At 39.9% G+C, this 18,673-nt stretch overlaps 1 protein-coding gene across 2 annotated transcripts in view; it reads right to left on the bottom strand.

Moving 5' to 3' along the window:
• Nucleotides 1-18,673, bottom strand: part of EPC2 (enhancer of polycomb homolog 2) — a gene marked incomplete at its 5' end in the record, with an annotated part of 50,639 nt that overhangs the window by 31,361 nt on the left and 605 nt on the right. For both annotated transcript variants that reach the window (XM_080400070.1, XM_080400071.1), the window contains one exon: nucleotides 529-688. In XM_080400070.1, coding sequence (XP_080256196.1) covers nucleotides 529-688 — 160 coding nt within the window. The remainder of the gene's footprint in view (nucleotides 1-528; nucleotides 689-18,673) is intronic.

The following is an 18,673-nucleotide window of genomic DNA, read 5'->3' as shown; positions in this document are numbered from 1 at the left end:
TCATTACAAATACTCTTCTATTTTTTTGATCTCCATTTATATGGAACTTTGAGGTAACAGGCATTCCAGACTCATTCAGTGAGCAGTAACAACCCCTCTTCCACTCCCTGCATTAGTATAAGCAACTAGGAGGCAGCTTTGCTGGTTTAGTTATTTCTTCTCAGAATTACAAATAAAAAAAAAAAAAAATAAGAATGGCTTGATCATTACTGGATGACCAACAGACAGGATAAGGCTTGCCCAGCTACTGTACATGGACATATAGCATCAGCACAGAGCCCATAAACAAATGCAGCAGAGAACACTTCACATTTACTTTCAACCCTATAGTCTTCCAGATATATGTAAATTCTAGTATCTCTTATATAAATCCCACCCAGATTTTTCAGTCCTCCCACTTTCTGAATATTGTGGCAACTTTGTCTTCAAGACTGTTTGAGGATTACTCAAGTTAATTAAAGGACTGGGGGGGGTGGCAGGGAGGTGGGGGGACAGACAGACACACAAACCCAACATTTGTTAACTTACGTTGAATGTGAATGAACTGCTTTGGTTGCTTAAACTCTCCTTTATACAAACGATTGTAATAATTGACATTGCTCTCTGCTTCAGGGACTGGGATAACCATGCTCTCTTTCTTTTCTCTGAAAACTTGTTGTGCTGAGATAGCCCGTTGCAAATGATGTTCCTGCAAGAGAAGAAATTTAAGAGTTTGTTTATTTCGGTATCAGCATACAGAAACATATACAAAGACACTCATCCTTTTTTCCTACTGTCTTCCTGGTGTTCTACAGGAGGCACAGATAAGAGTTGAGGCTGCACTGTATTTTAGAGGACAGCAAGGTGCTTGCTTCCAGGCTGGAAGGTGTGTTCTCCATCATCTACTATACCATGGATTCCTAACTGACAGGACTCTTGGAGCTCCAGTGAATTTAAGGCAGGACTACAAAGTTGAAAAGAACCCTTTGTTCAGGCAATAGCCCACACCTTCTACCAGACTGGGAAAAAGTCAAACATTCAAACTACACAAAATAAATTAAGCAGAAAATTTGGGCTGGTATAAGCCAAATCCATCAAAACCTGTCACAGAAAAACTTTATGCAAGTTCAGTTAACAGATGCATAGTAAGACCTTTAAAGTACTGTAAGCAACTGATTCAAATCAAAATAATAGCTTATTTCATTATTCCTGTCTACCCAGCAATTCTTAACAGCTTGCTTTCTTTGGAAGTTCAACTAGTTAAGAGCAACACAAAGAGCAGTTCTCACAGAGTAGGACTCAAAGAGAATGGGCTCCCTAAACAGGTATCACTTCACTTTATTCTCACAGGACAGGAGTCACAATTTCTACAGAAACATTGCAAGTGAAATAAATTTCATAATAAATGTATTAGTTGACAAAGATTTTTTTCACACAATTTTATTTGTTAACTCAGCGAAACCTACCTACTGCTGCAAGTTAGCACTAAGCTGTAACTTTTCTCTTGAAGGCTTTTCATGAATACTCATGTTAAACCTTGGTAAAGACAACCAGTACAACTGCACTGTTCTGATTTACAGTACTGTGTATCGTTCCCGTGCAGTCAGCAGAACACCTGATACGAACTGACCAGCCACAAGAGGAGCCTGTCTGGCAGCCTGTCAGATTGCTGGGGTGATTGTCAATGCTACCCCTCTTGCAGTCTCCCTCCTTGAGCCAGAGGCTGGCAGTTGTACCGTCTAAGTGTATGCCTCAGGCCCTCCAGTGCAGCCTATGACAAAAACGTCTCATGCCAAGACTCCAAATGGCTGCGGTGGCACATGCTGTCTTCTGTATGTCCAGTAAAAAGGAAGAGCAGTAGTCTGCACCAGGACAAGATCTTAAATCACTGCAGCCATTTACTTGGGAAATTCATGAGCTCTCCATCCATCTAAGTCAAATATAGAACAAGCAAAGTGCAGTCTCCTAGCCAATTAACTACTAGTCTCTAGTGGAGCCAGGAGCCTGAAAGTTTTGTTCTCCTTTCACTGTTTTTCCTCACCATAGCATTCTTGCCTCCAGCTTCCAAAATTCAAAGGCAGGCAGGATGACATAGCAGAACATCAACTCAAAATTGAAGCTCAGCTCTGTCAGAGATCTATGCAACCTTACCTTGCTTTTCCCAGGGGCTTCAGGTGGTCCTCTAGCCATTCCCACATACCTAACTGCTGGAAAGATTATTTGTTGTATTTTTTCTGAACAGGGAAAAAAAAAAAAAAGCATCCCACAAACAAAAAAAGACCTTGCTACTCTATCTCCTCCTTCTGTTTTCTGGGGGTAGCCCTCCCCACAATTAGCACCAGTGACTGACTGGGTGCACAAGCAGCTGCCAGGCATCACCACCACTAACAGAACTGGCCTGCATTTCAGTAACCTGATTGCAATGCAGTCTGGCACACATGGTGGTCCTGCATGCAGAGATTCTGTGCTACATGCTTGGTAAATTGTCTCAAGAATAGAATTTAATTCTATGAAACATTAGTAAAAAAAAAATAAAAATAGTGAATGAAAGCAAATCTTTAAAAACATGTAAATGACATTGAATAAATTATACCCTTTTGAATATTAAGATCTTGCAGAAACACAAATAACGCAATTTCTGCAAAGTTAGAATATAACAAATCAGTGACTGAAAGAGCAGCTTTGGGAATCTCCTGTAGCAGATGAAGCAACATTAAATCAAACTATCAGGGGCTCCCAAGTGAATGCTATTAGAATTAAGACAAGCATGCAATCAAGTATCTGGTGTGATCTGCTTGAGTTACTACATACTGAGTAAATCTATCACTCCACCACTAAAATCTGCCTTGGAGAGCTTCACAGCACTGAGTAGATAATTCAGCTAAATAAAATTTGTTTCATTACTGTGTTGCTTTCAATTGATGTCCCTAGAGTTGTCTCGTAACAGTTAACAACACAGTACACGGGAGTACCACAGAAATGCTTTTAGGAAGGACTTGTGGAGGGTATCTGTTCAACTCCTATTTGAAGACAATTATCTCCAACACTAGGTAGGTCAGCCATGACATTTTCAAGTCCTGAAAACCTCCAGTTTCCACAGCCCCACTAAGTAACCTGTTTCAGTTACTGAACAGTGAGGCTGTTCAGTAACCCTCTTTTGCCAAAGGTAACAAGAGCAGTTGCTTCACTCTCTCCTCATAGTACCTACAGTCTAAGCTTTTAGCCACTCTTGGCAGCCCACTGATAGATTATCTTAGAGTTTCTCAACAGCTTTGAGAAATTTGGGGAAAGCAGAGTAACAGCAAAGAGCGTTGCAAGAGCAGCCTCGCTACTGACAAGTGGAGGAGCATCATAACTTCCCCCTTTCATAGCCACATTCCTCCTAAGGTAGCCCAGTTTACAGCATGCCTCAGGCACACAGTGTGCACACACTGCTGGCCCACTGCCTGCTCCTTTCTTTCCATCAGTGCTGCTCATCAGCTGGGCAGTACCCTGCCACTATCGCCACAGCATTATTATGCTGCCTCAAGTACAGAATTTGTGCACTTTTAACTTCACATTTCAGCTGAGCCAGTCCTCTGGTTTCTCAGCATCCACAAAGACAGACGCTCCACAGTTGGCAAGCCAACTCCTCCTCCCCTAACACAGGATCACTGACAAATTTGCTGAAGATGCATTCCTTACACAACCAACCAACTGAAGACTGACCAACTTAATAGTTGACCACCAGACGCCAAAAATCAAACAAACACGGACACTCTCCTAAAATGGGATTAAATAACTTGTAGAGAAATCACCCTTAGCCCACATGGCCTAAGTAATGAACGGGTAAATATGGTTCAAATTTTTCTGGAAGTATTTAAGAAGGACAGACACCAACCAAAATCCCAAACACCTTTTAGCTCCATAGCCCACTAAACACTGCAGATGAGTAATTCAGATTCTCAGTTTCTGTAACACTGCTAGTAAGCATACAAATGAGTTCCCAAGGAAAATCTGACAATACGTTAGTACACACTTTACAACAAAGAGCCTTCAAGCATAACACAGCTTTCCAACAGAAAAGTCTTAACACTATTACTGTCACTCATCAAACGGTAGAGCTTCAAAAGACACAGATAAGCTATTTAATTTTTAAAATTAGGAGGGAAAAAAAAATACCTTTCTGCTGAACATAAAGTTAAGGAAAATACAGATTTTAACTCCTGAAAGTTGGTCTAATTAAATGGCTTTATTAAACCTGAAAGTGTTTTTAAAGATAGATTTACTAACTGGTTTACCAACACACCATTTTGTCTATCTTTCACCTTTTCTTATGGTTTTGAAAGACATACACCACACTTTAAATTTCGTTCTGCAGTAGGGAAGATAAAAAGATTTCATACAAAATAACTGAACATTAGAGGAAACAGTGATGATAGCAAACAACGTGCTGCCATGGGAATAAAACAGAGTACCTGTCAAAGAGTTATTACCCACTATTTTCTTAAAAAGCACATCCAAACCTTTCACACTAGTTTGACTAAAAAACTTCAAATACAGCTTAGATTGGAGTACTTCTTCAACTAAAAACATAACAGAAATATCTATATGTTTAGTGTATGTAATACTGCTGCTTTAGCATATTTACACATTAAAACAAAATTGTTCTCCAACTGAAAGATTCATCTCTCTAGATGCACTTTAGTCATCACTGTACCTTCACGGTACAATAACCACACTGACAACAGTTTACAGCAAATTGCTCAAGTCACTGGCTTTATATATTCCAGTATGTTTTCCATGGTGTAAACTGCCTGTCCTGCCAGCATGAATCCACTCATTCCATGTGGAGCGACACAGAAGAGTACGCTGCACCTAGCAGTGTCACACCATGCACCTAGCAGTGCCACACCACCACCTTCAAAGCTCCAGTCTGAATGACTTGACAGCCATTCACAGCCGGGTTGACAGACAGAGTAAGTAGCAGCTTTCATCCAGAACAAGACTTGAATCACACCTCTGAACCCGTACTGAGACACTGCAATCCCGGCTTTAATTTTTCCTCAGAGGGGAAAACCAAAAAAATCCTAAATATTGGTACCTAAAAAGACTTAGCTTTGGTTGCACACATTTAGAACCAACGTCAAAGTCCAAATCAGAGCTTCAACTGCTACTGACTTTCATCCCTGAAATACCCCAGGTTTCACGTTCTTTCTAAACTTTCTATCTGAGACATTCTTCTCTAGGAAAAAAAGTTTAGCAATAATAGTAAGTCAAGAAGTAATATTCTCCTAAAGATTATTTTTGTTAAGCTTCAAGGGAAACAGTGATCAATACCGAACATTATTTTTTACCCATTAGAACTATGTTTACCAATATGCTTCCTTTTATTCCGCTGCTTTAAAACAGAACACTTGGATTCTACAGACAGGTTTGGTTTGTTCCTTATCCTTTAAGCTCCCTGTAACCACCTCCCATTGCACTCTCTCTGAAACAGAGTTTATCATACTTTAAATTAGTGTGCTAATTTTTTTTTGAATGAGCATGGTTTGAGATGCCTGTGGTTGAATACCATCTTCACACTGAAAAGCAGATCTGTCCTGATTATGGAACGGCAGTGAGCAATTCCATCTTGGATGCAGACACCCAAGAAGACAAACCTTTAGCACTAAACATACCTGTTCCCTTCTGCATTCCTTAAAACTATACCATACCTTTAAAATGTTATTCCACCACTCCCATTCACTTACTAATATTTACATTTACCCTGTGAGGTAGAAAGTACCAAAAGAGTTTACTGTGCCACTATTTAAGAAAATAACTTCCTCTTTGTCACTACTTTCACAACAGAGCTACAGGTCACACAATTTAAGTTACACAATTGCAACACTGTAGACTTTAATGAGAGAAGTATCTTGACAGATGTTACTGCAACTTAAGGGAAACAACATAATATACCTCAGCTTAGCTGTTAAAATTGACTCCCTTAATGAGATAGATGGCTTTAACTCTATAGTCCTCCACTCAAAGTACGAAGGAAGCAAAAAGTAAATTTATTAACAGCTTTACCTACTCAAAAGGACTTATTTCTACACTGACCTAAATTTGGGCTTCCAATCTACCTGCAATCAAGAACAGAATTAAAGCAGAGAAAACAAGGAAAACTGACTAAAGCCCTAGAGATCCTATTTGCATAACACTATACTCAAACTAGGAAATACAAATTAATTGACACTTTTATATCCAATTAAAAAAACACCAACAAAAATTTACAGAATTTTAGTCTGAAACTTGCAGGCTCCTCCTGCAAAGTCTCCAGCACAGATAACACCTGTTGGCAACACTTAAAGAAAAATGTGTCACCAAGCTCAAAAGCTACTTTGATCAAAAGCCACAGCCCTATCTGCTCCCTCTTTTCACACACCAGCACACTCATACTGTTGGGCTTCTTTAAAAGCTCTCCAAGACAAAAGTATGAACTCAAGCACCATCTTTTGTTTCCTTCTGCAGTTAACCCTTTCAATCCTTAACTGCCAGAAGAAACATGGCCAATGAACATCTATCCTCCTCAGTGCAGAAAGAGCTTGGTTTTTTCTATCAAGCAGGATTAATTTGTCTCCACAACACCAACAGGATGAACATCTTCTCGAGCCATTAGAAGTTTACTGGCAAAGCTTTTTTTTTTTTTCTTTTTCTTTTTTAAAAACAGATTGCTGGGCATATCAACTTAGCATAAACGAAGTTTCAACCAATTACCTGAAGTATGACTGACTTCTTACCTTAACATTACTGTAACTGAAAGTGGATCTCAGCAGCTGAAAGGTGGCGGGGGAGGGCAGGGAGCAGAAGATAGCTACAGACCTGTTTTCCTTTCTTTCCCCTTCCTCTGCCCCGAGATGGAAAACAACTGAAATAAGGAGTCTTACATCAAGCAGGAAACCTGTCTGTGCGCCATGGCAATTTTCACCGTGGAGACAGCAATGAATATCTTAGCAGAAATACAATGCTTTTATTTTGAAAAGTAAGTATTTTAGTGAATTATCAAAGCTGATCATTTATTTCCCTAAGGGGTTTCAGGCATTCTGTGGAAGGAAGCTCAAAGGCACCTACAAGAAGCAGGAGAAGGTATGGTGTATGATTCTCCTTACAAGTGGCAAGAGCTCATAAAACTGAAGTTTCCTTCTCAGTTTCACTTTTGGCCATGTCATGTTTTTCCAGTGTGATACTCCCTGTCCTTTTTGGTTTTGTACTTAAATAATGACAAGAATCACTTGCCACGCACTCACCTTTGAGACTGCTGAATTATGCCTACAGGTACAAAACAAACAGTACTAATGATAGGCTGCTGTTACAGATGACTCAATGAAGACAGCAGCAAAGTGAATCAAACTGTACTATGCCATCATAAAAATTCACCAAAGTCCCTGGAATTGCTAAGGTTTTTATTCTTTAGCTACTCTAAAGCCATTCTATTATTTCAGGAGTGAACTAATATGGCAACAAAAACACCCCACCCACACACATTTCCCTGACTTTCTTCCCTCTTCAAAGCAATGCTAGTGCAATCTAAAAACCAAAGACAAGCCATTCTGTGAATACTTTAAATACATCACCTGATGATACTCACCAGAACCTTATCTCTCACAAATGCTAATGTAGGCTGGAACAATACAACAGAAGGGCTACCAACAGCACCTAACTGCGCCCAGTGTCCTTGGGTGACACTTCATGTCTAGATACATATGTCTACATAGCAGATGTGCATCTAAATGAAGAAAAATCCAGTTTGAACGAAAAAAAAAGCCTGAAATCCTTAATTTCCTCTCTGGTAGTCTGACTAAAGCCAATTTAAGCACTATAAAATCACTACATGCAAGCTAGGAAATAAGAGTGAGAATTAGCCCATGAGATGCAGATGCAGGGGAAGTGACCACAGAATGTTGCCATCATTTTTGTGTTTCTCTAGTTAACTTTTCTCTGTGTGTGCGCTGAAAAAAAAAAAAAAAACAAAAAAAAAAAACAAAACACAACACGAGAGAGAGAAAAGAAAAAATCTCTTAATACAGAAAAGGCAAGCCATGCAATTTCAATCATCCTGTGTAATAATGCACACGAAATAACTGTGAGGCAACCCAAATATCACCCTACTGAGTGGGAGAGCAGCAATGTATGGGAAGAACATGAGCAATCTTTCATTTCTATAAATAATGACTGTTCACTATTTATGAACATATAATTGACACAAAACTGTTACTGTTTATGAAATGTCAAAAGAAACCCAAACAAACTACAGCACTATATTTCAAGGCAACATTCAATTATACAAGTTTCCAGTCTGTCAAAATATGCATATAAATGAATTACTAAAAATAGAAACAATGTTATAACAATGAATTAAACTGAATTAGTAGGAATGACTTTTGGAAAGGCTGAATATGGTGCTTTGTAAGTGTTTCCTGAAAAGTGGTACCTTTCTTCCGCAAGATACTTTGGCATGACCATAAGGGAAAATTCCTATTACATAACATCTAGTCACAACACAGGGAAAGCGGTCTCCTAGCGATACATTTGTATCATTACCCACCTAATAAATGCAACCTTACACAGCAGAGATTGAACCTGAAGAATTCCCTTTTATTTTCTTGACAGTCTGCTTCAATTAGCATAACTTGATTGTCCCAAGGATGGAAAGCTATACAACTACATATATAATTGCTCTTTCCTATTTTTCATGGAATTAACTCCACAATGTATTTTAAAAGGCTGAGATTCCACAACTAGTTTCCCCCTTTATTAAATACAGTATTACACGCAGAAGCTAAAAAATCGGTTTGATTCCTGGCTCCATGCATCAAACCTTCATGGGAACGTGAGTCACAAAACCGTGCTTCTTGCAAAAGAGGGGAGGAAAAGTCACCGGGAGGGAGGACTGTGGAGATTCTCCAGCAGAAGGTGACTACAGCTCCCTGCTGGATCCATTTACCTGGTGGGAGGCCGCAAGGACCTAGGAAAGGCAGCGCAGTAGTGGCTGCTGCCTCACTTCCTCCCACAATCAGAGATTTGTATTATCCAACAACTTTGTAACACCACACATTCTCCCTGGTCCCAGCATAGAAACCTCACTTGAAGCTACTCAAGAGCCTCATGTGGCTAAGATGGCTGAGGCTACTTGCTCTATGATATTTATTAGCAAAGAAACCATGTTACCTTAATAGTAAAGATCAGATCTTTCAAAACATCCATTTTCATCCGTGCCACACAAGTTAAGTGGAGTCTCGTCCTGCTGCTGCCTATCACAAGCCTAAAGGCTGGTTACAACAGACAAAGATGCAGAGCTGTGAACATGTACGGCTATTTCAGTGAAAGACGTATTAAAAATAAGGTTCTGTGGCCAAAGCAGAACACTTCAGTGCTAAGGTGGCAAGAAGTTACCAAGAGTCTAGGCACCAATAAACTCACTAATTCAATCTTCATCAGTAATGCAATTTCCTGGAATGTTTCAGGTGTACGTTCAAGAACAAGCTGCTTACAGGACCTGTCCCTCTCTTGATCCACTACACATTTAACCTTCCAACTTATGTGTAACATTTTCCTTCCAGGAAATGATCCAGTAGGATCCAAAGTTCTTACTATGGATTTTTATTTAACTGAACTACACACACCAATATGGGGAATTTCTATTTTGGAGAGTTTTTATAACAAATGTCCTCGCCAATGTGAGGAAACCTGTAGTACTGAAGACCTGATGAACCAAAGAGAAATCCATCATATTAGATACTACGTATAAAGATATTAGAGATCAGTTCTAAAGTTAGGACAACTTAGAACAGCATCAAAAAAACTAAAACACAAGTACACGTATACTAATTGCTAGGAATTCAAATTACTAAAAACTACAAAATTCCATTTTAATTCAAACATCTTTAACTCAAGAAACATATGTACTATTATTTTTGAACTTTCTGTAATAATAGCGTCTCTCTCTCTCTCGTCATTTGATACTGCTGCCAGACATGCAGTATTTTGTTTAACACAGGGGAATCAGACATTATGAGGATGCTTCAAAGTAGAACAGTTCTTGTTATGCGACCCAAATTGTCAAACAGATACAAAATGTGAGTTGCAGCCATAAAAATGGTAGAAAGCTAAGAAAATCAAATTATGAATTAAAGTGTAAACAACAGAAAACAGTTAGGGAAAGGGGGAGAGGAAGTATTTATAAATATGCTGGCTAAGAATTGGTACATACACGAACTACTTTGCATAGTAAAGGGGGACATGATCAGATAGTTTACTGATACAGAAAACTGACAGAAAAATGACATCCAACAAACGGGAGAACAGTCTCACAAGCAAGTTGGGTAAGCCCTGACTTCTTGCAATTGAACATGATGTAAACATGAGAAAATACTTTAGAAAGAAAACACATGCTGCAGTAAACATATTGGTGAGGTGTTGAGCCCTCCAAACTTCAGAGATCAGAGAAATAAAGTCTATTAGACAAAAGCAACCCAGTGCTATCCTCACACATCTACCAGCAAGAAACGGCTTTTTTCTCCAAGCCAGCTTCTTAGAGAGAATACAACTCTGGTTATCAGCTTACCTACTCTTCCCACTCAGAAATGTGCATTTACAATACTAACAGACCGAAAGCATATTTCTGTCTAAAGTCTGAAATTCTTACTCCAGGCATTTCATTGTCGCTTTATTTCTGAAAAAAAATTTTTTTTAAAAAACAAAGAAACAAAACAAACCCCAAAACAATGAGAATCAGGTGTGGTAAACTCTCCTTCTACCATAAAAGACTAGGCATGTTGTTGGTTTAAATGTATCAATCACAGAGTTCGCCAAAGTAAATTAGGAAAAGAACTAAGTTTGGGGGGTTTTCCTGCAAACTTCTGCTCCCTTATACTTAGAGCACTTCTGTTATGAACATGGACAATATTTTAACCCAACACTTTCAGTCACAGCATACGGTCACTATGACATATTAACAAGTAGGAATTTGCAAAGTGGATGAAAATCAAATTTTTAGAATAGTATATTCTCAAAACTTCATTTCTTTGACTCAGAACTAGTCAACATTCAATGCAAAGTGATGACAGTCTATATTGATATTACTTTTAGTTTAACAAAACTATTTTCTCTACTTCTTTTCATATCTGGTATATAATTCAGTTCTGCTTCAGTTCTCTACTTGTTACAGAAATTCCAGTCCTACAATTAATGTTTACCACCAGTGCCTAACGTTTAACTGTAGTTTTGTTTATGTAATTATTGAATGTGTTATTTATCTCTCAAAAAGTTGAACAGTTCAAATGCTAAATATGCTAAGGCATATAACTGTTCAAAGAAGTATAAACAAGGCATAGTTTACTGGCTTTGTTGGCAAAATAAATTACAAATAACCTTTTGAATGTCTAGCACTAATCCAAGTGATCTTTCTTACGAAAAAGATAATTAAAACCAAGATTAATATAAGCTAATTTGTTGTCTATTGATCTAAATCAGGGGTCCTCAAACTTTTTAACCAGGGGGGCAGTGCGGATGAAGTGGCAGGCAGTCATCTGCGGCTGCTTGGTTTCCCCCCACCAACCCCCGGCGGGGGGGGGGGGGGGCAGGGGGGTCTGTAAATACCGGGGGGCGGATTGAGCACCCTGGGGGGCCATATCCGGCCCGCGGGCCGTAGTTTGAGAACCCCTGATCTAAATTATTCAAATATGGGACATCTCAGCTGATTCCGATCAACACAGAAATTGTACCAAGCTGACTACCGCTCAATTTTGCAAGCAGATGCAATATGAAATTTGGCACCACGTAATTCAAAGTACAACCGAAGCTGCCTGAGGTACTTCTTTCCAAGGTTTTCTTAAATTGAAGGAGAAGGAAAAAATGCTACCTACACTTAAGACATTCCAGAGATGAGCAACAGAGTACAGAGGTGTTCTCACAAGATGTACTCAAATGTTCTCACAGGCTTTTGTCATGGAATTACATTTCATCCTGAGGAAACCTACCTATAAGGGAAAGTTGCTGCATAATGAATTGAGGTGTGACTCTCAATTAACATTACTGCAGATACCATTGTTCTCTACTATGGACTCAGGCACCCAAACAAGTTAGGACAGATTTCAGGGACCTGTTGTTAACTGACCCCGTGCTTACAACTCTAGCCTGCAGCAAAAACGCAGCTTTATCTAAATGGGGTGTGATTTTAAGATATGGCTGAACCCATCTAACCTCAGGATCACACCAAACGGGTAGCAGTCTCATGCTTCTCCATTCCCAAGCACTCTATCCCCACATGCTCCTACCACTCTGCAAGTACAGGATGCTCAGCTTTTCCATGGTGAGCTTCTGTCTCCCATTATCGAGTTGGCTGTGCCTCACTACTCCGAACAGCGGACCATCCCTACTAGCTGCAGACCACTGTTACTCTGGCTCAGCTGTATCTTAAAAGCATGCTCCAAGATAAACCACTTGACATTTGTCACAGGCTAAGCCTATAGTCACAAGCAGTTGTTACAGGTTAGCTGACAGGTGTTAATGTGATAAGCCCTAATAAACTGATCTTGAGTTTGAGACTTAAGAGTAAATCATTGTACAGTTTACGTTCAGCCACATAAATACAGCCAGAACAAATTAAAACAAAAGCGACTCTCTTTAACAGCTCACCAGTTAACTATGCTCTGCTACTCTAGCATTTAAATAGGGTCCACACTCAGCAACAGGTTATTTTCATTCCCACTGCAGTATCAAGCTAACACAGTCCAACCTACTTAGCTTTAAATCTGATACACCATTATCAAATGGGATGTTAAAAAGCACCTGGTAGTGGTACTATGCAGTGGTAGACTTAAAGGAAGTTTATGTTAGCTGCAAAAATACTTTGTAGGTGAAAGCACAGGAAGGGTAGAGGATTGCAGCTGAAAACTGAAATAATGGCTAGCAAATGGGAGTTGAATTGTGCACTTGTGAGGAACACCTCTGCATCACCCAACAGGTCTCAAACAGAGGGAGAAAAATACAAGACCTGAAGGCAAGGGAAAAGGTCTTAAACAGAACTGTCCCGGTTGCAGCTGAGATAACAGTTACATTCTTCTCAGTACCTGCTACAATGCTGTTTTGGGTTTGGTGTGAGAATAACGTTGATAACACACTGATGTTTTTAGTTGTTGCTAATCATGTTTACACTAAGCCAAGGACTTCTCAGTTTCTCAGGCCCTGCCAGTGAGAAGGCTGGGGTGGCACAAGAAATTGGGAGGGACACAGCCAGGACAGATGACACAAGCTGGCCAAAGGGATATTCCATACCACAGAATGTCAAGCTCAGTATATAAACTGGGGGGAGTTGGCCAGGGCCTGGGGATCAATGCTCGGGGACTGGCTAAGCATCAGGCAGCAGGTACTGAGCAACTGCACTGCGCATCATTTTCCCCCCTTCCTTTGGATTTTATCCCTCTCCTTCTCTCTTCTTTTCATTATTATAATTTATCTTATTTAAATTATGAAATTTTCTTAATCCTCCAGTTTTACCTTTTTCCCCAATTCTCCCCATGCCACTAGGGGAGGGGGGAACGAGCAAGCGGGATGTGTGGTACTCAGTTGCTAGCTGGGGTTAAACCACAAGAACTTAAGTTTAAAATTCCGTGAATCAAGATCACAACAGCATTACACTACCTACTACCAAACATACTCCCAACAGTCTCCAAACATACCCAAAATAAGTAAATAAATACAGGTGCTTAAACTGAGAAACAAACTTCTACTGGGAATTACATTTTCTCAACACATAAGCCAGTTGATTCTAGTCAAACAAACCCCAATTCTTTCTTAAGGAAAGTCTGCTGTCTTGATTTCACTTAGCTTTGCATGGAAGTACGATCTTTTGAGTTTCCTTCTCAGACCTTCATAAAGCCTTTTTGAAGGATTTTTGATTTACAGAATACTCGCATGCTTTGAGCTGAAGTTACCCTCTGCTGACCTTCTATTTTACACACTGGTGTCCCGGCTTCTTTGTTCTACAAAGCACCTCATTTGCAAGCGCTTTTAAGGGTTCAACCACAGGTTATGAATGCACATCCGACACACAAATCTCAAGTTAGAATACATTCTGTCCACATGTGAGCCATTTATGTGTGTTGTTTATAAATCTAAACCTGAGCGCATTAGACAGGTTAGCGTACCAGGTTAGTACTTCTGGTCAACAGCTCACCTAAGTCCTTGCACATTTGATACCTCCCATCTTGGAGATACTCAAAGCCATCTGGACATGATTCTGGGCAACAAGCTCTAGGTGGCCCTGCTTGAGCAGAGGCTTGGCCAAGATGACCACCAGGGTCCCTTCTGACCTCAGTCTTTCTGTGTGAGTCTGTCATACTTGACCACATTTAAGCACCTTCCTAGAAGTCACAGATGTCAACAGCACAACAAACAACATAATTTTTGTGATGACGATGCTATCTTCTATTAGGGAGAGATGAAGTTAAGTTAACTGTTTTAAGGCACTATTGGTTCTTGTTTAGTATGAATAATTATTGCTAGGTTAGGATTAAAAGAAAAAAAAACTATTAATGCCATGAAAGCAACTATCTGTAACATTTCCATATATAAAACCAGCTTTAAAAGAGTTATGCTTCCCAATAAAGATGTGAAAGTGTGTCTGGAGCGGAAGAGGGAAACTTGAACACTGAACTCCAAACTCTGATTTCATTGCAGAAAGCAAGCTGGTAGCACAGATGCACTCAACACAATTCCAGTGTATAGAACATCTATCAAACAAAGACTACTTGCCTTTATGTTGACAATTAGCTGTAACATATAAACAACTCCATTAATCTCCTTATAAAATAAATTACACTTCCCAGTTTGTACAATGTACACACACACAAAAGCATAATCTGTAAAACACGTACCATTTCAACACTAGACAAAAGGGGCAAAAGCAGAGCACCCCTGCAGTCCCTAAACAACACCAAGGTGTTTATGCTCATGCACACCCCTGAGTTGAGTTCAGGATGAAACCCCTCCAAGACAAGATTAAGAAGTGACTATTATTTGATCTTATAAACAGAAATCACCCCCAAAAAAGTTCGGGCATAAGAAAATGCGCATGTAGGACTAGGTCCTAACAATCTTCTTTTTTTTTAAAAAAAAAAAAAAAGCAAGTAAGCATTGCCATTAATGATCTTATCTGTGTATGCACATATTTCAAAGTCCTCCTGATTGAACTCTTCCAGTTCATTGTATCAGCAAAAATACTCATTATGTTACACTGTATCAGCAAAAATATCCAAACAAAAAACTATGACTTGTGCAAAGTTAATGTCTCCTGCTTTGACAGGTGAATGAATATGCTGCTTCAGAAGCATCGCTAGCTCCAGGACACCTTCAAAGCCAGATGATGAACACTTCCAAGTTTCCAGTGTAACAACAGGAATGAACTAAGGGATAGAAGGAGTACAAACAGAAGAGAAAGCAAGAAAAGATGTCTTCAAGTTAACTACTTCCAGCCTGTCAAAATACCCAAAATTGAACATTTAACAATCTCTAAAAGACCATCCTGAGGTGATCACTCAAGGATTGAGAATGAAAGTCACTTCTCATTTGTACTCCATCAGCATTTTAATAACATTAACCCATGCCCTTAACTTGCTATTTGTGCACTTTTCCTCTATAACCCTACCCTTGTCATGTGATGTCAAACTTAACTGTAAATGAACGTATGTTCAAACAAGTATTCCGAGATGAACATTTAGATTGGTTTGACCAGGCAACCTAAGTATCCTCAATTACCACTGTGCTTTTAGATTCCTAACTCCAGTAAATTACTTCCGAAAGCCTGCAGCCTGAGTTTGCCTCGTTATTAAGCATGATTTCCCCACACACACACAACATGCAACTCTGCAGTCTCCAGTAATATTTATTCAGATAAAAAACACAGTTATGCGATAAGAAACAAAACAAGGGCTTATCTGTTCTGCAACTTTTCCCCCTTCTAGCCAAAACAATTCATTAGCATTATGAAATACAACTCTTACTCATCAGAAAAAAAACAATACCAAATGTTCCTGCTCAGTTTCTGAAGCTCACAAAAGGACTTCTTCCCACTTTTGCTTACTAGTAATCACTCTTTCACATGAGATGAAAAAACAAACCCACACAATTTTCTTCCTCAGGTTTAATTTAAGGTAGATTATAAACACTGACATAAACATGCTACAGACCAGAAGCCTAATTTTTCACAGCTGGAATCTCCAAGTGAGAGAAATGAGCCGCTGATTTGTAACATGCTGCCAGTGGATATAAATCTCCAAGATACTTAAACAGAAATAGTTTCAGAATATTCATCAAGATCAAATAAAAAGAAAAGTCAAATAAAAACATGCTCATACTGACAAACTGGGCCGTACACATTTTTGTAGCAGGATGACCTGCAGTATGCATTGTTGCCCAGTCTGCGACTACAGTGCCTGTACAACATTTTAATATACAGTCCAGATAACTTTAGTAATTGTAGTAGAAAAGAGTGATAAATCATTAATCCCCCTTTCTCAGGGTTTAAGCCTTTCTATGTTCAAAACAATAACAGCAGTTCAAAAACAAAACAAAAAACCCACAACACAAAAAAACCACATTAATGACACATATACAAAATACCAATCATGAACAAAGCAACACACATGCGTGCACTAGCAAGATTAGGTTGTAAAGCACAGGTCACACAGATGTGTCAATCTTAACCCTTTTAAATCTTGCAAATCTGTAAATGCATAGTTATTTTCGGTGACAGCAAGCCCTGGAAGGCGATACCTGACCCTATGAAACACTGTACTACAAGACCTTTCTGATTTCACCGAGGCATCACGCAGGGTAGCACAGGAAGGAAAGCAGTGTACTAGGGCCAGAGTAACATGAGCTTTGCGTCTCTGTACAGCTCGTATAAATCAGCAGCTACCCTGATGGCTCAAACACCTTTCACAAGATGCACCCCTGGCAAAAGTCTTGGCTAAAAAAAGGCTTTGAGATACTCAAGTAATTAAGATGTCAGAAATGACTATGTGGATCTCCCCCTCCCTCTCTCCCCCCCCCCCCGCCCCCCCAAGTCCCTTTCACAATACATCAAACTGATCATAGCAATATTTGCTAGAAGTAAAAGCCTTTTAAACATTTCTCAAAAATGTAACTACAGTCATCCACAACAGCCTTTCCTAGAAGGGCTTTATGTACCACTACGACAAAACCTTACACGAAAGAACTGTACGTGCAATGCTGGGAAGAGGGTTGCCCCGTGAATGAATCTGTTACTACACAGCAATAATGTAAAAAAAAAAAATCTATTAATAGTACAGTTAATAATCTTGCTTGGCTATTGTATCCAGCGCTATGCTTATATATTGCTTCAATGACCATTCCATTTTGAGACTATTACATAATATAGCCACATTTCAGTATAGAGCAAATAAACCTCATTCTAACAGAAAAGCAACATTTTAGTACAACACTAAAGCAGTTTTACTGAAGTATAAATCTAACCTTCTTCACAAACATAAGCAGTCTGCAAGCAGCTTGCCTGCTTGAACTCTCACAGCAGTTTTCCATTAGCAAGTTTATTTGAAACGTGATTTATCAAAACCACAATCATTTTGATAATAAAATTACACACATTAAATGCAAACACAGCACTGCAAGGTAGACATTGAAGACTTGGAAAACCAAGTTAGTCTCCAGGATTGCTTCATTAATACCACACTGCTGTTGCTTTTAAATACAGTCCTATATTCCGGCAGAAGTTTGTTCTTCAGGAAGTACTGGAAGTTTTGATCACAGTGTATCACTATTGTAAAACAATGGGGGAAACAGAAAAAAAACTGAAAACAAAACCACACAACGGTAAGACAGAGGATTCCTTTTAATACGAACAGCCAAGTGTGAAAAACCAATCAGAAAGGCATGGAGCCTCCTTTGACAGCTGTAACCTCTGAAAAGCCAATCCACACGCATAGAGGTTTGGCTGAGGCGGAGACACGGATTCATTGAAGAAATTCTTGAGGGTACATTTACTATCGGCTGTACATACAAGTACAGACACATTAGGCGACAGCCTGTATCTGAGCCTTATACAGCTCTAAGGAGCACAGGAGTCGATGTTTAAATATCAGTGAAACAAAATGTACGTTCAAATGACACCAGAACCGCGGGCAAGCGTTTTCAAAGAAGTGCTGTCCTACTGCTTGATGTATCAAAAAGCCCAGGAACTTATCTTTACTTAAGGGGACAAAAGCTTCCCCCCCCCCCCCCCCCCCCCAACGCTACAAGAACAAGCATCACATGTCTATTTTTAACACTTGCTGGTTTAAAGTCACCTAAACGCTTAAAACTTGATGCAACACGTCCAGCTGATGCATCTGACATTCGCCGTGCACCGCGCGGCACAAAATGCCTCTTCTGCAAAAGTACGAGCGGGACGCGCACTCGTTACAACTCCGGCGGATTCCTCCCACAGCACCTGCGGCAGGGAAGGAGCTGTACCGGCCCCGGCCGCCCGCTGCCCCCGCCAGCCCCTGCCCCGCCAGCCGGCGGACAGGTAGCAGAGCGCAGCCCGCCACGCCGCTATCACTCCAGCGTCCCCGGAGCGGCCGGCTCGCCCGGGACCGCGCACACGCGGGGCACTCCGCAGCGCTCCGCCGTAGCGGCAGCCGAGCGGCGAGCC

This window comes from Falco punctatus (genome assembly GCF_963210335.1).
Source record: "Falco punctatus genome assembly, chromosome: 8".
Lineage (NCBI taxonomy): Eukaryota > Metazoa > Chordata > Aves > Falconiformes > Falconidae > Falco > Falco punctatus.
Note: the sequence above shows the minus strand (reverse complement) of the source record. Positions and strands in the feature narration are given on the sequence as shown.